The sequence below is a fragment of the Megalops cyprinoides genome, chromosome 1 (genome assembly GCF_013368585.1).
Source record: "Megalops cyprinoides isolate fMegCyp1 chromosome 1, fMegCyp1.pri, whole genome shotgun sequence".
Lineage (NCBI taxonomy): Eukaryota > Metazoa > Chordata > Actinopteri > Elopiformes > Megalopidae > Megalops > Megalops cyprinoides.
In genome coordinates this window covers 229,764-251,238 of record NC_050583.1, presented here as the reverse complement: position 1 = coordinate 251,238, position 21,475 = coordinate 229,764, and the positions used below count along the sequence as shown (strand labels likewise).

The window sequence follows — 21,475 nt, the reverse complement described above, 5'->3', positions numbered from 1 at the left end:
AGTTGGCAAAAGGCTGGTGAAAATACTTAAGTGATAATTACTGTACATTACAGTAATTACATTATTACCTCTGGTTAAAAATCTCAGGTTCTGAAACTTCAGATGGAAAGGCAAACTCATTACCTGCACGTTTCTGTTCTCAGAGTGTTACCAGCGTGTTTCATGTTTACGTAGGCTACTGAAACGGTGAAGAGAAGTGTTATATATTGAACGCAAGGTTCTGGGTTTATTAGCTTCGCTAAATTCTTTATTCTGATCAAACATATTTGTAATGAACGTACATCGCTTTATATTGTGCAATTTTATAAGACAGCGCCGCGCACTCCGCCATTTTCACGAACTAATTAGAACTGTTGAAAAGCTGCGATTTGTGACAGAGGCATTTTATCCGATAATGAAGAGACGAAATGCCGACGGATAAAATATTCATTTTTATGAATGCCGAACAAACGCATTTTTAAATACAGCATTTGAGAAATGTTGCCCTTTAGTCCGAAGCGATTTCCATTTTTCCATGTTGATGAAAATACTTCGCTGTTTAAAATTAGAATATTGTTAGGTAATAATTAAGAACGTACATTTTATAATATAGGCCTACATACGTAAATTTGCTATAGAATTAACTAATACACAAGCTGTATGCAAACACAACTAATTACTAAATCAATCGAAATAAAATTCATATTGCATTGCTGTTGTCATTGCGGATTACGCGACTGGAAGAATTCCGTTTCGCGGGCAGTAGCTTTGCGGAGGACTGCTTTGCGATTCAAATGTCCGGGACACATATACAAATTTCCTCACGCAGTGGCAGATCAGAATGGGACTTATCCTTGCCTTTATCCTCTTCATTCATCAGACCACCGGATAACGCTGATAATTTGATAATTATTAAAACCATATTGTTGCATTCCAGTTATGATGGACTGACCGCTTGTTGTTAACTTAACTTAAGCGAGTAGGTATGCGCTGTCAAAACGGTTCTAGAAATCTTTCTATACAGTGTTTTATGCAGAACTTAAATGAGAATGTAGAATGTAAAAGAACCTAAAAATGAAACTTTATGAATAAAACACGGAGGACTTGAACTTTGATTTTTAAGAGGATGTATTTCGTAGATTATCGGATTGTCCCTGTATGTCAAGTTCAAAACAGTAAAACCGCGAGTCCTTTCTCTGCCAAATTTTTACATTGCGTTGTACACACGTTGAAATATACCACACACACTCCAAAATATATAACATTTTCTTTGTTCCGCAACGAAACCAATGTTTTCTTTAATGTATTACAGCGTTCTATGTGAGACAGCCTTCCTGCTCATGAGTTCATATTGCAGGCTATCTATTCGCTACATTGACACACAAACGAACAGGTTTCATCAACATGTAACAAACACCCATAATTACTCATTATCTTCGAATTCGGCCTCACATATTCTGCAATCATCGCAGCAAAACTTTAAATGTTATTTTAAGAAATGACTTTTCTGAAGAAATCAAGTGGATTTTTAACAATGAACTAGTTTCTGTTTGCAATTGTTCGTTCCATTCCACACAGCTCGCGTTTTCCTGGTGCTGAAAAGGCAGGGAAAGCGAGCGAGATTATGTTTGGGTCTCCGTAAACTGCACCGGCTTTACTGCCAGTTTCAGATTGGATCAGCAGTGTTTTGGACATGCATGCGTCGCAGGGTAACTTGACAACCTGAGGTGCTGCTGAATCAATCAGGCATGCTGCTGTAAAATGCCTGTTTTGATTATGCTTAATGTTTATGGCGTTTGCTTAACTTTTGGTAGCCTGTGACAGTATTCTGTACACTGAAATTTGTCCATCTATTCTTACACGCTTCAAAAGTGGCAATTTTATGCACTGTAATATACATAAATATATTTAAATCTAATTTATATTCTACATATTTTGATAGTCATTTTATGATAAAAGCATTAACACAGCAAGTGTAGGCCTAACTAGTTCGTGAAGCATTGTGTGGAACACGCCTAAATTAGAGATTTTCCATAAACGACTGAAATGCATTTTATGGTGGCGCAAAACATATTTCTCAAGAGCTTAGAGCAGTGGTTCTCAACTCCGGTCCTGGGGACCCACTGCCCAGCATGTTTTAGATGCCTCCCTGCTCCAACACACCTGATTCAAATGATCAACTGTTTATTAACTGCTGCAGCTGCTTGATAACAAGCTCATCATTCGAATCAGGTGTGCTGGAGCAGGGGGGCATCTAAAACATGCTGGGCAGTAGGTATCCAAGACTGGAGTTGAGAACTACTGGCTAGACTAAGGGTTGAATTTTCGAAAAAGTGCGCCGTCCGATCAGACAGCTAGAGGACGCCAATGACGGCGCGACCGCACTGAGTCTGCGCAAACTCAGCGGCGAACATGGCCACTACCACGAACGGTGCGCGGAAGGAAGAAAGCACTCTGCGGAAAAGACGGGTGGAATCGGTCAAACCCGTCACACCGTCCTCTGACGATACCGATGGGACAGTCAGCGAAGAAGTGCAAACTAAATATGATAAGGGTGGTGCAGTTCATTTACACACTGGGACTTTCTGGCTCACACGAATTGTGCTGCTGCGGTCCATTGCCTTTATTTACTGTGAGTTTTGAGTATTCGGTTTTAATGTTATTTACTTTCTGCGCTGCATATTTCTGAAATGAGCAGCAGCGACGTGTACTCCTTGCTGGTGTACCTGACCTGTCTTGCTGCTTTGTACTGCTATCTGCTTGGGAAAGAAGTGCGGAGGCAGTTCGTGTTTTGTGGGTGAAAAGTCGAGGACTGAGTAGACAGTAGGCAATGGCGTTGTTTTAATCTTCCTCTAAAACAGTATTACACAACTTTCCCTTGCGCTCTGACGTTATTCAAAAGCACACGGTGACCAATGTCCAGTAAATCTGGGTAGGTAGTTAAGTAACCATCGACGTAAACCCTTGACCCAAGTCTCACTCCGTCCCCTTAATAGGTGCCGTTTCGCGCGGAAAGTTCCAGCTGCACTTCAGATTCAGATTTCAGATTTCCTTTACTGTCATTTTATCATGCACTTGCGTACCATCAAGAATAAAATAACGTTTCTCCCATACCAAGAGTGTAGGTTTTAATGTATGAGAATTAGAACAACATATACCTATATACAATACATGCAGTACAATCAAGGAGTGTACTGTAAATTGTCTGAGTCTTATAGCAGCATGTCTTTACAGTATATTTGGAGGGGAATAGCAGCATGCACTGTTAATAAATTATCTTTATAGTCTGTACAAAAAGTGCCAGGTGCAGTGTGAAAAGGAGTGCAGTAGTGGAGAGAAGTGATGGCAGGGGGGGAAAACAGGCTGTGGGAGGGGTGGTCGGGGTCTTTGGTGATGCTGGAGGCTCTGCGGGTGTAGTGCTGGTTGAAGACCTCCAGCAGGGATGGGAGAGGGGTACCAATGGTCTTCCTGCTGTTCTCACTGTCCTGCTCAGCTGTTTCTGTTCGGAAGTTGTGCAGTTTCCGAACCAGGCAGTGGTACAGTAGGTCAGAACACTTTCAGTGGTGCCCCTGTAGAAGGTGGTGAGGGCCGGAATGGGTAGGCTGGCCTGCTTGAGCCTCCGGAGGGGAGGGAGCCACTGTTGGGCCTTCTTGACAATGGCCATGGTGTTGGTGGTTGAGGACAGATCGTCCGCCAGGTGCACTCCCAGGAACTTGATGCTGCTGACCCTCTCCACGGCCACGCCATCTATGGTCAGCAGGGGGTGGTGCACTGTGCGAGCCTTCCTGAAGTCGATGACCATTTCCTTGGTCTTATCAACATTCAGGGAGAGATTGTGTCTGTTGCACCACGCTGTCAGCTGCTCCACCTCCATCCTGTATGCTGACTCATCACCTTTGCTGATGAGACCCACAACTGTAGTATCATCAGCGAACTTGATGATGTGGTTGTTGCTGAATCAGGCAGTGCAGTCGTGGGTCAGCAGGGTGAACAGCAGGGGACTCAGGACGCAGCCCTGGGGTGAGCCTGTGCTCAATGAGATGGTGCTTGATGTGTGGCTGCTGACTATGACTCACTGCTGCCTTTGTATCAGGAAGTCCAAGATCCAATTACAGGTGCCATGCGAGTGTGATGGTGCGGGAATCTCTGCCTCGCAGAACTCGTGGACCTTGTGTGGAACGCGTTTGTTTTTACGCACCGGATCCCGCAGTGTTAGCTGCCATATGGCAGGGAGTGTGTGAGACTGTGCCACCACTGCGTGATGCTGTGGGGGTCAGACACAGGGCCTGACTGGAAGTCCTTTTGGTTACACACTCCTCCAGGTTTCCAAGCAACAAACAGGAAGTGAATCCCTGACAGAGGCCTGCTTATTCAGAAACACAGTTTCTCCATAAAACAGCTCCATTAAGCACAGAGGAGGGTGATAAGTGAGATTCAGTCTTTGTCTTTGTTACAGTGTCTATGTGTTTGTGTGTTGCTAGTTGATTTTTATGGCTGTCCCTCCTGTGAAAAGGAGGGAAAACGGCAGGTGGTTTAACCTGCAGAAAGCTGCTGGAGGGTGGCTGGAATCACAGGTGGATTGGGGCCTGTGGACCTGTTCTCACCTGAGAATGCGGGTGCATTTTGTTTTGCACCACAGCTGTTAAAGGGCAGCAGATAAACTCCCCCTCATGGCCCCTCCTGCTCTGACACCGCAGCTCAGCTGGGAGCTCTTATCGCTGCTTTCGTAGGCGGTGCTTGAATCAGTGCTGTAACGGAAGGAAACGCTCTGTCTGCAGGGCGAGAGAGGGTGCAGACATGCAGCTCCCTTGATGTCACTTTTTTAGTAATTCAAAAGGAAACTGTAATATTTTGTTATTATTTTTATCCTGTTTGGGGAGGTGCAGTATTTCTAAATATTGAATAATCTGAAACTGAGTAATGTTTTTAATTGATATTTATATAGTTTTTAGTGTCAGCATGTATTGACCCTCACCCCCTGTGCCCCCCCAGTTGTGGCGTTCACCGTGGCGTACAACCAGAACAAGCAGCTGATTGGAGACCGCGGGCTGATGCCCTGCGCTGAGTACCTGCGCAGCGTCAAGCGGTACGTCGGGGGCAAGATCGGCTGGGCTGCCCTCTCCTACACCCCCTCCCTGCTCTGGTTCCTGGACTGGACCCACATGGACGCTAACCTGGACGGGCTGTCCCTGCTGGGGCTGCTGCTGTCGGGTTTCGTGCTGCTGGCGGGGAGGGCCAACATGCTGATCATGGCCCTGCTCTGGCTGCTCTACCACTCCCTGGTGAGCGTGGGCCAGCTCTGGTGGGTACCGCTCCGAGGATCCCTCCCTGACGCTGTGATGTTGCTGTGTCATCACTGAGTCTTCACTGCATCAGTTCTGTGTCACTGTGCCATCACTGCGTCTTCACTGTGCCATCACTGTGCCATTGTGTCATCACTGCGTTATTACTGCGTCACTGTGCCGTCACAGCATCATCACTGCGTCATTTCTGTGTCACTGTCATCACTGTCTTCACTGCGTCTTCACTGTGTCACTGTGCCATCACTGTGCTATCACTGCATCATCACTGCGTCACTGTGCCATCACTGCGTCATCTCTGCATCACTGTGTCATCACTGCGTCATTTCTGTGTCACTGTCATCACTGTCTTCACTGCGTCTTCACTGTGTCACTGTGCCATCACTGCATCATCACTGCGTCGCTGTGCCATCACTGCGTCATTTCTGTGTCTTCTGTGTCACTGTGCCATCACTGCGTCATCACTGCATCACTGTCATCACTGCGTCGTTTCTGTGTCACTGTGCCAACACTGCGTCGCTGCGCTGTCACTGTGCTATCACTGTGTCGTCACTGCGTCATTTCTGTGTCGCTGTGCCAGTGCTCTGCTGAAGTGTCCCTGTGAAAGGTGTGAGAGTGCAGCTGGATGGCTGTGTGACCGGGTGATGATGTAAACGTGTGAAAGATGCAGGTTTAGCTTGAACAGGGTGAGTTTTGAACACGGAATCACTACGGTAACTGCATGCTCACACTGCTGGCTTTAATTCTCAAAACCAGTCAGATACTGCATTGAAATTCCTGCGTCCCCCCCGGAGCAGTGCTCATTCTGCACCAGGACAAACACCAGACAGATTTTGCAACCTAAAAAAATCTACATTTCTGTCTTTAATCAAGGCAAAGTGCTGTTAATGCAGCATTATGATTTAATGTTCTTAGCAATAACAGATCATGTTACTGCATGATTGTAAAAAATGAAAATACAATATATTAAAGAGACCTCACACATGGAGAGACATTGAATTAATTACAATAAAGTAGGATTAAGTAATAAAACTATATTTAGGAGTTTGTGTTTTTTTTACTAATTAGATGAATGAACCTCACATATGAGTAATACTGAATGTATTAAGGCTTGTTTCCAGTCATAATTCACTGAGACTGTCACAGCATCTGCAACCACATAACAAGCTTACCGACATTTCTGAAGGAAAAAAAAACTTTAAAAACTTGAAGATATTTCTAATTTCTGCTTTCTCTCAAATCACATTTTAGGTATTGTTATGAAATGTGATGTTGATCATTTATGTTCCTGGTTTTCTTTATTTGAGCAGGGGAAGATGGTGCCTGATTCTCTCTCTGGATGAAATCCAGTCCTGTACAATAGCTGTTTGTCCTCGAGCTGAAACTCAAGTCCAGGCCGCACATAAATTAGCAGTGTGACAGGGCAGCCGTGTTAAACAGACACGATGTGATGCACCTAAAGAACGGAAATATGAGGGATTCTACACTGATATCTCATGGCTGTATGCTACGGGGCACTGTATGTGTGTATTGTAAATATATGATGCCGTCAGAGATTTGCTGAAATTATCTTTTTGAACGCACCTGAAAAATGATCAAATACAGCCCATCAGCAGGTGTAATTTTTTGACCAGCGTAGTTACAACAGTATTTTAAAATAATAGAAATATTCTTATTATGTGCAGCCTGTGTGGAAGAATGTCTCATTACTCGTAAAAATGACCACATGTAACATTTCTACAGGAAGAAGTGGAAGGTAAAGAGGGACAGGTGGAGTGTAGGCATGAATGTGATGAAGTGTAGTGTAAGCAGAGAGAGTATGACACTGCCCACGGCCAATCATTTCAGTCTCCCCACTGGCAGTCATTTCTGTTTTAGAGTCTTGCCAGTGCCCTGCAGTTTCAGTTAACATTTAATGCATTATTAGCATTTTATCCTGCGTTTCAGTAAGACTTTTGCATGGTGTTTCGGTAAGAGCATCTCACATTGTATTTCATTTCAGTAGCAGATGTGCACAGGGCTCTAAGGGACCTGAAGGAGGGGAGGGAAGGGAAAAGAAGTGTCTTGCTCAGCATATTATGGACAGAGCTGAGTTTTGGCATGTAATTAATTTGAGGAAGTATCGTTATTCAAAGGCCGAGAGAAAAGCATAACATTGTTTGACAGCTGGTTGTATTTGCTGCCAAGTGGTTAGCGGGGTGAGGGTTGGGGGGCAGTCGTCATGGCGGTAAGTGAAAGCAGAACTGTGGCGCTGGCGGCTCGCAGTGTTGTGGGGAGATCTCTGTGAGGCTCGGAGATCTGTGAGGCTCGGAGTGTTGTGGGGAGAGCTCTGTGAGGCTCGGAGCTCTGAGAGGCACGGAGTGTTGTGGGGAGATCTCTGTGAGGCTCGGAGCTCTGTGAGGCTCTGTGAGGCTCGGAGCTCTGTGAGGCTCTGTGAGGCTCGGAGCTCTGTGAGGCTCGGAGCTCTGTGGGGCTCGGACCTCTGTGAGGCTCTGTGAGGCTCGGAGCTCTGTGGGGCTCGGAGCTCTGTGGGGCTCGGACCTCTGTGGGGCTCGGACCTCTGTGAGGCTCAGAGTGTTGTGGGGAGAGCTCTGTGGGACTCGGAGCTCTGTGGGACTCGGAGCTCTGTGAGGCTCGGAGCTCTGTGAGGCTCGGAGCTCTGTGGGGCTCGGAGCTCTGTGGGGCTCGGAGCTCTGTGGGGCTCGGACCTCTGTGAGGCTCTGTGGGGCTCGGACCTCTGTGAGGCTCTGTGAGGCTCGGAGCTCTGTGAGGCTCGGAGCTCTGTGGGGCTCGGAGCTCTGTGAGGCTCGGAGCTCTGTGGGGCTCGGAGCTCTGTGGGGCTCGGACCTCTGTGAGGCTCTGTGGGGCTCGGACCTCTGTGAGGCTCGGAGCTCTGTGAGGCTCGGAGCTCTGTGGGGCTCGGAGCTCTGTGAGGCTCGGAGCTCTGTGAGGCTCGGAGCTCTGTGAGGCTCGGAGCTCTGTGAGGCTCGGAGCTCTGTGGGGAGAGCTCTGTGAGGCTCGGAGCTCTGTGAGGCTCGGAGCTCTGTGGGGCTCGGAGCTCTGTGAGGCTCGGAGCTCTGTGAGGCTCGGAGCTCTGTGGGGCTCGGAGCTCTGTGAGGCTCGGAGCTCTGTGGGGCTCGGAGCTCTGTGAGGCTCGGAGCTCTGTGAGGCTTGGAGCTCTGTGGGGCTCGGAGCTCTGTGGGGCTCGGAGCTCTGTGAGGCTTGGAGCTTGGAGCTCTCTGATTGCAGCGCAGACAGACACGGCCCCCCACCCCCAAAGGGGCTGCAGGCAGACAGAGGGGGGCACAGAGGGGTTCTCTGTACCATTAAAGCTGAGAGTGACTGAGAGAAGTGCTCCCCCTGCCAGTATGGGACAAACCCCATGTTAGTTCAGTTTAACAGGTCAGCTGAGGGTAAGCCCTGGTGAATGTGAGTGTACCCCGTAGCTTATAGCATGTAGCACTCATATGTAACTGCACTGCTCTCCAGAAGGGGATTCACATTCCCATTTTTTGAATTTTGTTATTTTTGTTATTTGAACCAGTCAGTTTATTAGAGAAAGTAATTATGCATGGGTCCAGATGGTTTAAAATGGGTTGTTATTTTAATCAGTGTGATCATGATGCCATAAATGTTCCAAGAACTGCTTCACAGACTGGGTCAGGCCCAGTCTAGTGGATCGAGGGCTGTGTTTTCCAGTGGTCAGCCCTAACCATAACCCTCTTGCTCCCCCAAAGAGTGGACGCAGCAGTCAGTGTGAGGTTTGGGAGCCAGTGGCTTTGTAGCCTCCTCCTCATGGCCACAGTATCACCGGGATTGTGGGCCCTGCTGCACCCCGGTGTGCTGTCGAGGGAAGGCCCACACAGGGTGTCCTCGGTCAGGTCTGGCTGTGTGCTGTAGTGTTTCACACCCCTCTGGCGGCACCAGTCTGCGGCCTTCATCTGAAGGCATTTTTTATCTCTGTTTAGGGTCCTCACAGACAGGGATGTGATGGACACGTTTTGAGTGTCTTTGGTTCAGGTTTTAACGCTTTACTCCTGATGGACAGGACAGCAGGACAGGACAACATTCTCACCAAGAGGCTGTTTCACGGCCAGGTGTGTGTAGCTAAAGGGTGTCTGAGTGAGTGAGTGCTACACAACTCTGCACAGTGGTAGATAGAAATGCACTCATTTGTAAAACCGTTGCTGCAGGAGCGAACCTGGCCTGCCTCTGCTTCTGTCTCTGGGATTAATTACTGTGTCGCAGCACTGTGTAGACTGCCTCTGGAGCGTCAGGCAGCACTGTGTAGACTGCCTCTGGAGGGTCGGGCAGCACTGTGCAGACTGCCTCTGGAGGGTCGGGCAGCACTGTGCAGACTGCCTCTGGAGCGTCGGGCAGCACTGTGTAGACTGCCTCTGGAGCGTCAGGCAGCACTGTGTAGACTGCCTCTGGAGGGTCGGGCAGCACTGTGTAGACTGCCTCTGGAGGGTCGGGCAGCACTGTGTAGACTGCCTCTGGAGGGTCGGGCAGCACTGTGCAGACTGCCTCTGGAGCGTTGGTGTGCATGGTATAACTCCTGTCTCTGCTCTTCATTTCTTCAGTAGCCCAAGCCCTTTTCCTATCCATTAATAAAATGACAGCTGAAGGCTATACATGTTCTGTATTTACCGAGTAATTCTGGAAATGCATGACTGTAAATGAGAGCAGCTGATTGGCTGACTGGGCCAGTTAGGCCCATGTAAGAGGCTGGAATACAGAGTGTGTTCATGGCCGTCGGGAGCTCTGTCTTCCTGATACTCAGTAGAATAATGGACTCCTTTTTATAACACAGGCTGTTCTAATATATATTGTTTTCTTTTCTGTTTCAGGTATTCTTTTGGTAAGTAAACTTTTTTCTTCTGTTTTAAAACAAATGCTGTTTAGTTACCTATTTCCACCTGCGGTGTTGTGATTTTTAAACTGGAAAGGTGATTAAAGCATGAAATGACATATTGACTGAACTGAAGGCCTCCACTTTATAAGGGTGCTTAAGAGCAGCAGAACTGGTGTGTGTCCTGTTTGAGTGTGTGAGGGCATTGGGGACGAGGAGGGAGAGGCTAGAGGTGTGCACTCATCTCATCAGCTGCCTGAGTTTCAGCCCAGGGATCAGGTCTGAAGGGGAGAGGTGCCGGATGGAGGAACCTGCACTGAGACATGGAGACTCTCTCTGCTTTCCGACTTTACATTCTCGCGCGCAGTAAAATCAGTCTGAGATGTTCTCCTGGGTTCCATACCCTGCCTGAAACCCTGAGAGTTTGTGGGGGATCTGTTTGGGGGGAGGTGGTTTGACCCACATCCATTTCCCTGGTTGCCTGGTTGTGGCAGTGGTCAGTTTGGCGTGTCATCCCATTGTGGCCTTGCCTCTCACCAGCTGCTGTGTATTAGGCTCTGCCTATTGACCTTTCACCCCCAGCGCAGCTGAATTCATTCAGTAAAAACTAAACGAGGGTTTTACTTACCCAGCTGGGGATTTTATTAAACCTGTTAGCAGGTTAAGTGTGTGTGTGTGTGTGTTTGTGTGTGTTTGTGTGTGTTTGTGTGTGTGAGAGGGTGTGAGAGGGTGTGAGAGGGTGTGAGAGGGTGTGAGAGGGTGTGAGAGGGTGTGTGAGGGTGTGTGAGGGTGTGTGAGGGTGTGAGAGGGTGTGAGAGGGTGTGAGAGGGTGTGAGAGGGTGTGAGAGGGTGTGAGAGGGTGTGAGAGGGTGTGTGAGGGTGTGTGAGGGTGTGTGAGGGTGTGTGAGGGTGTGAGAGGGTGTGTGAGAATGTGTGAGTGTGTGTGACGGTGCATAAGTGTGTGTGAGGGTGCATGAGTGTGTGTGAGGGTACGTGCGTGAGTGTGTGAGTGTGTGAGTTTGTGTGAATGTGTGTGTGTGTGTGTGTGTGTGTGTCAGGGTGTGTCAGGGTGTGTTTGAGTGTATGTGAGTGTGTGTGAGTGCGTGAATGTGTGTGTGTGTGTGAGGTGAGTGTGTGTTTGTGTGAGGGTGTTTGACTGTGTGTTAGGGTGTGTTAGGGTGTGGGAGTGTGTGGGTGGGTGAGGGAGGGTGTGGGAGTGTGTGTGAGTGTGTGTGAGGGTGTGTGAGGGTGTGTGAGGGTGTGTGAGGGTGTGTGAGGGTGTGGGAGTGTGTGGGAGGGTGTGTGTGTGTGTGGGAGGGTGTGTGTGTGTGTGGGAGGGTGTGTGGGAGGGGGGTGTTCCGAGACTGAAGGAATCAATAGTAGAAACAGTTTTGAGTTCATTTGGCCCAAAGTCATGCATTATTTCATGTTTATGGAAAAAATGCTGAAGCTTTTTCAGATTCTTTAGAGTTCTACTATAACACCCAGCTCTGTGGTTCATTTGTGTTCAGTTTATAACACATTACTAGCTGTGTGGTCTGTGTGTATGCTGCAGGCAGTAGCTCATAGCTGTGTGGTGTGTGTTTGTGCTGTGACATGTAGGTGTAAGTTTCTGGCTCGAAAGATTGTTTAAAAGGTGTTGTTAATCAGTGAGGAAGGCCATTGTCATTTTATAGAGAGAAGTGTCTTGGACCTGAGGAATATGAGGAACAGCACTCATTTTGATGAAAACGGGCAGCTCTTTGATTCCTTTTTCACACTAAAGTGAAAGTCCATCTGCTGACCCTCGGTCCCGCTGCATTCCGGAGCTGTTCAGCAGCTTCCTCTGGTTCTGGCTCTGCCGCCTCCTTCAGTGTCCAAACGGTTGCCTCCGCACGCCTGAGATTTCTCTTCCTGTGCTGTGTCTCATCCTGCAGGTCTGTCTCTGCTCCTCTCCCTGTCTCTCTCTCTCTCTCTCTCTGTCTCTGCTCCTCTCCCTGTCTCTGCTCCTCTCTCTCTCTCTCTCTCTCTCTCTCTCTCTCTCTCTCTCTCTCTCTCTCTCTCTGTCTCTGCTCCTCTCCCTGTCTCTGCTCCTCTCTCTCTCTCTCTCTCTCTCCCTCTCTCTCTCTCCCTCTCTCTGTCTCTGCTCCTCTCTCTCTCTCTTTCTACCCCTCTCCCTGTCTCTCTCTCTCTCTCCCTGTCTCTCTCTCTCTCCCTGTCTCTCTCTCTCTCCCTGTCTCTCTCTCTCTCCCTGTCTCTTTCTCTCTCTCTCTCTCTCTCTCTCTCTCTCTCTCTCTCTCTCTCCCTCTCTCTGTCTCTGCTCCTCTCTCTCTCTCTCTTTCTACCCCTCTCCCTGTCTCTCTCTCTCTCTCTCTCTCTCTCCCTGTCTCCCTCTCTCTCTCTCTCTCCCTCTCTCTGTCTCTGCTCCTCTCTCTCTCTTTCTACCCCTCTCCCTGTCTCTCTCTCTCTCCCTGTCTCTCTCTCTCTCTGTCTCTGCTCCTCTCTCTCTCTCTCTCTCTCTCTCTCTCTCTCCCTCTCTCTGTCTCTGCTCCTCTCTCTCTCTCTTTCTACCCCTCTCCCTGTCTCTCTCTCTCTCTCTCTCTGTCTCGGCTCCTCGCTCCCTCTCTCTGCATGTGTTGTGTATAAAGACTGCGGTGTCCTGGCTGTTCCCAGCAGCCTGTGTTTGATCCTGGATTTCTCCTAAATCATGTTTCTAATTTGCCAATGAATGAGGGTGAGGGATGTCTCTGTGCAGTGGGGGTGAAGCAGCGACCGCCCCACGGCCTTATGGGAAACAGGGACACTTTCCCACACTACCACATACCAGTGGCACTAAAGGGTTTCATCATCTCCCCCCTGTGAGTGCGTGTGTGTGTGTGTGTGTGTGTGTGTGTGTGTGTGTGTGTCTTGTCTTACTTCCATGTGTCTGTTGAATGTTCACTGTTTCTGTGTTATTCTCCAAGGTCCTGTTGTGCTCCTCCAGGGACACTGATCAGGGACGAATTGTTTTACAGTGACACCATGAAAGTCAGGAGAGAGATGAGCATCAGTGCAAAGCGTGTGCCTGTCAGTGCGTCTTCCTCTGGTGTGTATCTCTGTCTCCCAAGTGTGTATGAGGCAATTTCAGTGCTAATTGCCCTCCGCCTCACACCCCCACCCTGAACCCAGCGCTTCCCACAGCTCCACCTCTGTGAGGGAAACGCTGCCGGCCGGAGCTCGAACCCCGTGTCATCAGAGCGATGAAAAGACGAGCAGTGCTCTGGACCAGCTGTGCTGATGGAACCCGATGCTGTGATCCTGCTCTGTGTGTTGTGATGTCAGCAGAAAGCTGCTGCTTGACCTTTGCCCTCACAGAGTGGGTGCTGAGCACAGAGAGTGGCTCAGCAGCTGGCTGTGTTTTCATTTCCTCTCTGTTTTACACTCCGCGGTGCTGACAGTGCATCTGTGCAGATAGGCACAGACAGACAGGTTACCCTGATTCAATTCAATTCAATTCATTTTTATTTGTATAGCGCTTTTTACAACACAAGTTGTCACAAAGCAGCTTTACATTGTTCCCAGGCCTGAGACCCCCTGAGAGCAAGCCAACAAGGCAACAGTGGCAAGGAAAAACTCCCTATCAGGAAGAAACCTTGAGCAGAACCGGGCTCATGGGGGGGCCCATCTGCTTCTGGTTGTGATTATAAGAATGTCTCCTAGGATGTCCGGGTCTTGGAATGCAGTTGGCTTTGATGGGCAGGGCAGCGAGGTAGCAGAACTGGAAAACGAGATGAGACGCTTGGGCTACAGCTCCGGACAGGAGCCCGGAGCAGGGAATAGGAAGCAAACAGAGAACAGTGGTTAGTGGATGATAAGAATGGCAGGGATGTAGAACAGAGAGGCAGGAGAGGAGGGGCAGAGAAAAAGGTGTGCAACAAGGAAAGACCCCGGCAGGCTAACATTATGGCAGCATAACCTAGGGGACGGGAGGCAAGGGACCGGCATAGTCATGAGGGCGACCCTAAGACAGTCAACACCAGATCACGGCACAGGGTCCATGAAAGCAATGACCACTTAGTCCACCAGAGACTCTATGATCCACGCCAGCACCAGGCCATGTCCCTCAGCTGAAGGATTTACTATATAGATATGTTTTGAGCCTAGACTTAAAGGTGGAGAGAGAGTCTGTTCCCCGAATCTCAGAGGGTAAACTGTTCCACAGGAGAGGGGCTTGATAGGAAAAGGCTCTACCGCCTACAGTAGTTTTGCCCACTCTTGGAATGGTGAGAAGCCCGGCATTTTGGGAGCGAAGGGCTCTCTGCGAAAGATATGGATGAAGAAGGTCCTTAAGATAGGGGGGGGCAAGCCCATTTAAAGCCTTAAATGTGAGTAAGAGTATTTTAAAAATGATCCGGTATTTAATAGGTAGCCAATGGAGAGAGGCCAGAACTGGGGTGATGTGCTCAAAGCATTTAGTTTTAGTTAAGATTCGAGCAGCTGCATTTTTCACCAGCTGAAGGGGTTTTAATGAGACGTTTGCACATCCTGACAAGAGGGCATTACAGTAGTCTAATCTGGATGTTACAAAGGCATGGAATTGGCAGGAGCAGCTTCTGTTGGCTGAAATGCACCAAGGTATCTTTCCCCAGGGGAGTATCTGACTGCATTTGTGTGTGTGTGTGTGTGTGTGTGTGTTTGTGTGTGTCTGTGTGTGTCTATGTCTGTGTGTATACTTCTGTGTGTCTGTGAGTGCGTGTGCGTGTGTGTGTGTCTGTGAGTGCACCTTGTCACCCGCTGATCCTGACTGAAAACCTTGTTAAATATAATTTGGAGGGTTTGACGATTTCACATCTGCAAGCCGATAATGAACTCTTCAGTTCTCCTCCCAAAGTCTAAACTCAATCAAAGTGTCAAGGATTTCGTGATGTACAGCTCTCTCTGTAGTTATATCTGTAAGTCGGGGTGTCAGAGGTTTAAAAGTACAATACAGCACAGTTCTGCTCTGTGTCCTGCAGCCGCCTCTTCTCCACCATGATTGGTTGATTGAGCTCAGTGGGTGTAGCTCAAAATGAAGGCTTTATGAAATAAAATCTGCTAACCTCGGATGGCCATGCGCTTTGAGTTTGTAAATGACACTTGTATCGTCATGGACGCCTGAGTAAACCACTGCTAAAGAGATGCTTGGCGTGATAGATTGTGCTGTTGCACATGTCACATTTTGCCAATGAAAGATAATGCCAAAGAATGTTTGAAAGACAGGAGTTGTTTTGGGGTTGAGGGATAGGTTTCAGTGTGGAGCACAGTGTGGAGCGCTGGGCAGGTCTCGGCTCTCAGTGAGTCTGTGTTACAAGAACTCTGCGGAGAATGTAGATCACATGAAATCGTACAGATGGTAGCAGATGGTTCAGTCCATCAGAATTTGTCATTTGACTAAATTATCTCAGTAAGTTCTTCCATGCATTTACTTTGAACCCATTCCTACCTTAGTTCTGTTCACTGTTTATTTTGAAATGGTCTTCTTAGTTAACCTCATAAATCGTTTTAAAGTATTGAAGTACTTAAATGGACTGAGGGACCAAATGCCCCTCTTAAGACTCTGCTAAGTCATTCATTTAAGGCCAGACCCAATCATGTTGTTTTTATCTGGAACTCCTGTGTCTTTTTTATAATGTTATCACTGAAACTGCACAGTTGCTAAATTTAGACTACCTAAAGCCATTTCAATGCAGATTCCTTTGACTTGTGCATGGCGTCAGCCTGTGTACTGTCAGCGGCGGTTCAGGAACAGCCTGTGTACTGTCAGCAGCGGTTCAGGAACAGCCTGTGTGCTGTCAGCAGCGGTTCAGGAACAGCCTGTGTACTGTCAGCGGCGGATCAGGAACAGCCTGTGTACTGTCAGCGGCGGATCAGGAACAGCCTGTGTACTGTCAGCGGCGGATCAGGAACAGCCTGTGTGCTGTCAGCGGCGGATCAGGAACAGCCTGTGTACTGTCAGCGGCGGATCAGGAACAGCCTGTGTGCTGTCAGCGGTGATTAAGGAACAGCCTGTGTTCTGTCAGCAGCAGCGATTAAGGAACAGCCTGTGTACTGTCAGCGGCGGTTCAGGAACAGCCTGTGTACTGTCAGCGGCGGTTCAGGAACAGCCTGTGTACTGTCAGCGGCGGTTCAGGAACAGCCTGTGTTAAGAGAGCAGCAGAGCCCAGAGGAGTAATTGTGCCATAAAGAAGAGATTTCATTCCTTACGCTTCCATCTGTGTCATTGTAGACTTCTAAAGAATAGAATATTCTTACTTATATTTATGTGCTGCACTGTATGCAGAAATGTATGCATATGAACATGGATATATCATTAACATATTACACATGCTCGTAACATGTGGCACACCAGTATTGCCTGTAGTATCAGATATTTGAACATTTCTTTTAGAATGGAAAACTGGAGAATTGCGTTATCCACAATGCATCACACATCTAATCATCATGTGGAAGAGTGATGTGTGTGTTTATACGTCATTTCATTTCAGGGACACAAAATGTTGCTCTCTGAAAAAATCAACAGCAGGGAGACTGCATGGTTGGACATACTAATTGTATAAGTTGTTTTACCCAAGTAAGTCAAAGTAATTGCTTTAACCCTGGGTTAATATTAAGTTGGACAATTTCCATAGAACATCCTCCAGTCAGAGGTAGTAAATGATGATCATAGTGTTATTGGTTACCCCTGGTCAGGAACACTTACAGGTTTGATCATTATAACATTATTATATATAATGATACTGTGTGAATCCAACAGTGTACTGTAATTCTCTCATTCTGTGGTGGGTTATTTCTGTGTGGCTAATACAGTGATATGGGTTGTAATGGTAGCAGCCTTAGCGGGCTTAATTGAGCCATAAATCTGTCTCCACTCAGGGTCTCTGAAGCCCTTACCCACATACTGAGCAACGTGGATGAAAACATTCCAGAAGCTTTTCATTTCCAGGTTTAGTAAAGAGGAGGGTAGCTGCCTGTGTTCCTGTCTGCAGGACAGAGTAACACTGTTGCTGGTTACTGCTAGTCTGTTACATGCATTAAAGAGTAACATTGTTGATTGTCGCTAGTCTGTTAGTAGCCAGTTCCCGAAAGGAGGAGCCCAGGTGGCTGGTTGTAAAGTATGAAAAATGTCACATAAAATAATGTTCTAATCACGTGTGTGTGTGTGTGTGTGTGTGTGTGTGTGTGTGTGTGTGTGTGTGTGTGTGTGTGTGTGTGTGTGTGTGTGTGTGTGTGTGTGTGTGTGGTGGCACCTCTGGACAGTGATTTCTCTGTCACAGAGACGCAGTGTTTCACAGGACTGGGGGGGGGGGGAATCAGGCCACAGTGAGAGAGGGTAGAAGCTGTGGGATGGGGTAGTGTGTGCGTGTTGGAGGCCGGGGGTGGGGGGGACAGAACCGCCTCTCCCGCACAGTGCTTGTGAGGCTGCAGGGGCAGAGGCAGGGCCAGCTGCACCCCCCCGCCCCCACCCCTGTTCCTGCTGCAGTTGCATGGGGGGGGGGTGGAACAGGGGCCCATTGTGAGGGAATGCAGCTGCTGAAATTCCACTTGATCCATCTGAAGAGAGATGGGAGCAGGTGGGCCTGCAGCATCTGCCTGCCCCCTAAAACTGCTGCTGCTTCTCACTCACAGAGATGCACTCACAGTCACAGAGATGTACTCACAGTCACAGAGATGCACTCACAGTCACAGAGATGTACTCACAGTCACAGAGATGCACTCACACTCACAGAAATACAGTCACACGCAGAGATTCACACACACCTGCTGAGATGCACTCATACTCACAGAGATGCACACATACTCACAGATACAGTCACACTCACAGAAATACACTCACTGAGACACTTATTCACAGATATGCACATACACTCACAGAAATACACTCCTACTCAGAGATGTACAAGCACAGAAATACATTTACATTTACATTTATTTATTTAGCAGGCGCTTTTATCCAAAGCGACTTACAAAAGTGCATACAGCAAGTATAGCGACAGTACGGGGACAGGATGTGTACAGTTCCACAATGAGACAGTTCTCAGCTGAGAGCAAGGTCTGTTTGAGGACACAGTACTATCAGATTTGTACAATTACAGCCTATAGGGCAACAAATAGGATACACCTTCAAACGGCAAACTTCAACAACTTTAAATGGCGCAATGAGCATCAGGGTAAAGGCGGCAACAAGAAACAATTTAAAAAGCACAGCAATTTACGACAGCAAAATACACTCACACTCACAGAAATACACTCACACTTAGAGAGACACACTCGCACTCACTGAGACACTCACTCACAGATATGCATGCACACTTTCAGAGCACTTTCATGTGCAGAGTGTCCTCTGATTCCCGAGGGAGAGAGAGCGAGGGAAAGCGGGCGGGGTGGGGTGGGGGGGGGGGTTTAGAGAGAGTTCACATCCTTGTATTCACCTCATGTCATCTTGCAATAATGTTTGATAGAGCAGGCATTATCATAATTTCTAATATCTAATTTTAAACCCACAGATCTTTATTTCATGACTGTTCTGAAAGCTGGGTTTGAAGATTGATGATCAGTTTTATTCTTTCATTGTTTTGGTGTTCAGCAGTGATAAGTCACAGACGAAACCTTTATTCAGCTGCAGTGTATGACTAGGCTGTTGCAGGTCATCGGTTCTGGCACATTGTCTTTGAGGCTAAATTGGTCAGAGAGTTGCACGTGGTCACAATACTCACATCTGCCCCACAGAATCTATCAGTAAAACGGAGAGAGAGAGGAGCTGGCATGTTCTCACACACACACACACACACATGCACACACACACACACACACACACGCTGACATATGCATATGAACTCATGCATTTCCGCGCACTCACACACACACACACACACACACACACACACACACACGCTGACATATGCATATGAACTCATGCATTTCCGCACACACACACACGCTGACATATGCATGTGAACTCATGCATTTCCACACACACACACACACACACACACACACGCTGACATATGCATGTGAACTCATGCATTTCCACACACACACACACACACACACACACACACACGCTGACATATGCATGTGAACTCATGCATTTCCACACACACACACACACACACACACACACACACACACACGCTGACATATGCATATGAACTCATGCATTTCTGCACATGCACACACACACGCACACACACACACACACGCTGACATATGCATGTGAACTTGCTCAGGTGTGTGGTGGTGATACAGATCTGCTGAGCTGGCTGTGTTTTGCATGGAGCCGCTGGCTGCTGCTGTACGGGTGAGGTCACAGGTGATGTCACAGGTGAGGTCTTAGGGGAGGACAGGTGAAAACAGGTGTGATTTGGTTGTTCAAAGCGCTGGTGTGTTGGCTTTCTCCCCCAGGCTCCAGCACACTGCCCCCTGCAGGAGATCTGTTACCCAGCATGTGCATCTGTCCTTTTTAAACTCTGCCTGCCTCCCAAACTGTCCCCCCACCCCCCATCATCCTCTGATGTCATCGAGGGGGCCAGCGAGTCAGGGGGCAGTGGGGGGGGGGGGGGGGGGGGGTTAAAGTGCTCATTTCAGGACACCCTCCTTACTCTGCATGAGAGAATTCTAATTCTGATACATTTACATATATTACATTACATAATTGGCATTTAGCAGATATGGTTACATACATGGTTGGGGGCCCCTTAAGCACTCTAATAAAGAAAAGTTTTTCAGCTAAGCAGCTGTCCAATTATTCTGTTGCGAGGCAACTGGATGAAAACCAATGGATATGTATTATTGTTAACTAGCAAGTTTTTGCTAACCCAATAGCTACTGTACTGTATATAAGGTAGCTATTTAAACTGCAAAGCTAACTGTGATAGCTGGTGCTTATGTGTGTCTGTAGCTTGAGGCTCAGTAGGTCAGTAACTGGGACAGTCAGTACAGACGGCCACACGCTCTCGTGGGAGGCGGAAACAGAGGGGGCAGTTTGGGACACAGCCGTACCTCTCTGTAGCCTCACCGGTTCTCAGTGTTCTCACTGTGTTGGTGACGCAGTACTGCTCTTCTCCCCCCTCTCTGCGCCAGGCTGGGAGAGTCAGCTCCTGGAGACGGGCTTCCTGGCCATCTTCCTGTGCCCCCTGTGGAGCCTGGCACAGGTGCCTGAACGCTGCCCCCCCTCCCTCATCTCCATCTGGACCTTCCGTTGGCTCATCGTGCGCATCATGCTGGGGGCTGTAAGTGCGCACTACACACTATGCACTACTCAATGCACATTACACTCTACACTCTACACACTATACACTACACATGACACACTACACTCTATGCACTGCTCACTACACATTACACTCTATACTCTACACTCTACTCACTACACATTACACTCTACACTCTACACTCTACGCACTATACACTACACATGACACACTACACTCTATGCACTACACACTACACACAACACACTACACTCTGCTGGGGGCTGTAAGTGCGCACTACACACTATGCACTACTCACCACACACTACACACGACACTCTGCTGGGGGCTGTAAGTGCACACTGCACGCATTGCTGGAGTGGTAAGTGTGCACTGCAGGCATTGCTGGAGTAGTAAGTGTGCATTGCAGGCATTGCTGGAGTGGTAAGTGCGCACTATTTGCCATGTTGGGGATGAAGTGAATAGAACACACTGTGATAGGAGCGTAAGTTTATGACGTGTTGTCATGGTTAGGCCAGAACACAGGCGTGTGTGAGCATAGAGGGCTCTGTTTTCTCATGCCAGGCTGTGACAGCGCTGTTACTCTCAGTAATAATGTTCAGTAGTAGTGTTAAATACTGTTAAAGTGTTCAGCTGAGAGCTCCTCCTGTGTCTGACTTCAGCAGAGAGCCTTAACCGCCAGTCCCACCAAACTGCGTTCCTGTTTGAGTTCCTCTGGGGGTAGAATTGCGGGTATTTTTTTAAGCCTTTGCGCCTTGAACTACAATGAAATTTCCTCTTTCCGCATTCCACTCCCTTGGCCGCCCCACTAAAAAGATTCACATTTGTAATGCAAATCATGCCTTAAAAACAGGCAGTCAGACAGCTCGTCTGGCTTTTTTTATGGCCCCTGGCTGGGGCGCCGGCCGCGTGGTACTCAGTGTCAAACGGGGGGCTGCCACGACGCTGAAGGTGTGTCTGCAGGCGGGACGAAGCTTGCCATGGGACAGGTGGAAATGTGCTTTGTCAATATGCTGGTGCCAAGTCAATAATTTCCTCAAAGTGCTTACATCTGTGAAAATCCTAGTAATTTCTCTGAAATATTTAATACAAAAAGGGAAAACACGTTAGTTTTCAGGCTCTTTTCGCATATGTGA

General features: G+C 48.1%; 1 protein-coding gene across 1 annotated transcript in view; it reads left to right on the top strand.

Annotated features, from left to right (window-relative positions):
• Nucleotides 1–2,380: 2,380 nt before the first annotated feature.
• The window catches only part of lmf1 (lipase maturation factor 1), a 55,076-nt gene continuing 35,981 nt past the window's right edge, over nt 2,381–21,475 (top strand). Inside the window, exons 1-4 of the mRNA XM_036521231.1 lie at nt 2,381–2,611; nt 4,972–5,281; nt 10,130–10,140; nt 20,209–20,357. Of these exons, the coding sequence (XP_036377124.1) occupies nt 2,392–2,611; nt 4,972–5,281; nt 10,130–10,140; nt 20,209–20,357 (690 nt within the window). The 5' untranslated portion in view covers nt 2,381–2,391. The remainder of the gene's footprint in view (nt 2,612–4,971; nt 5,282–10,129; nt 10,141–20,208; nt 20,358–21,475) is intronic.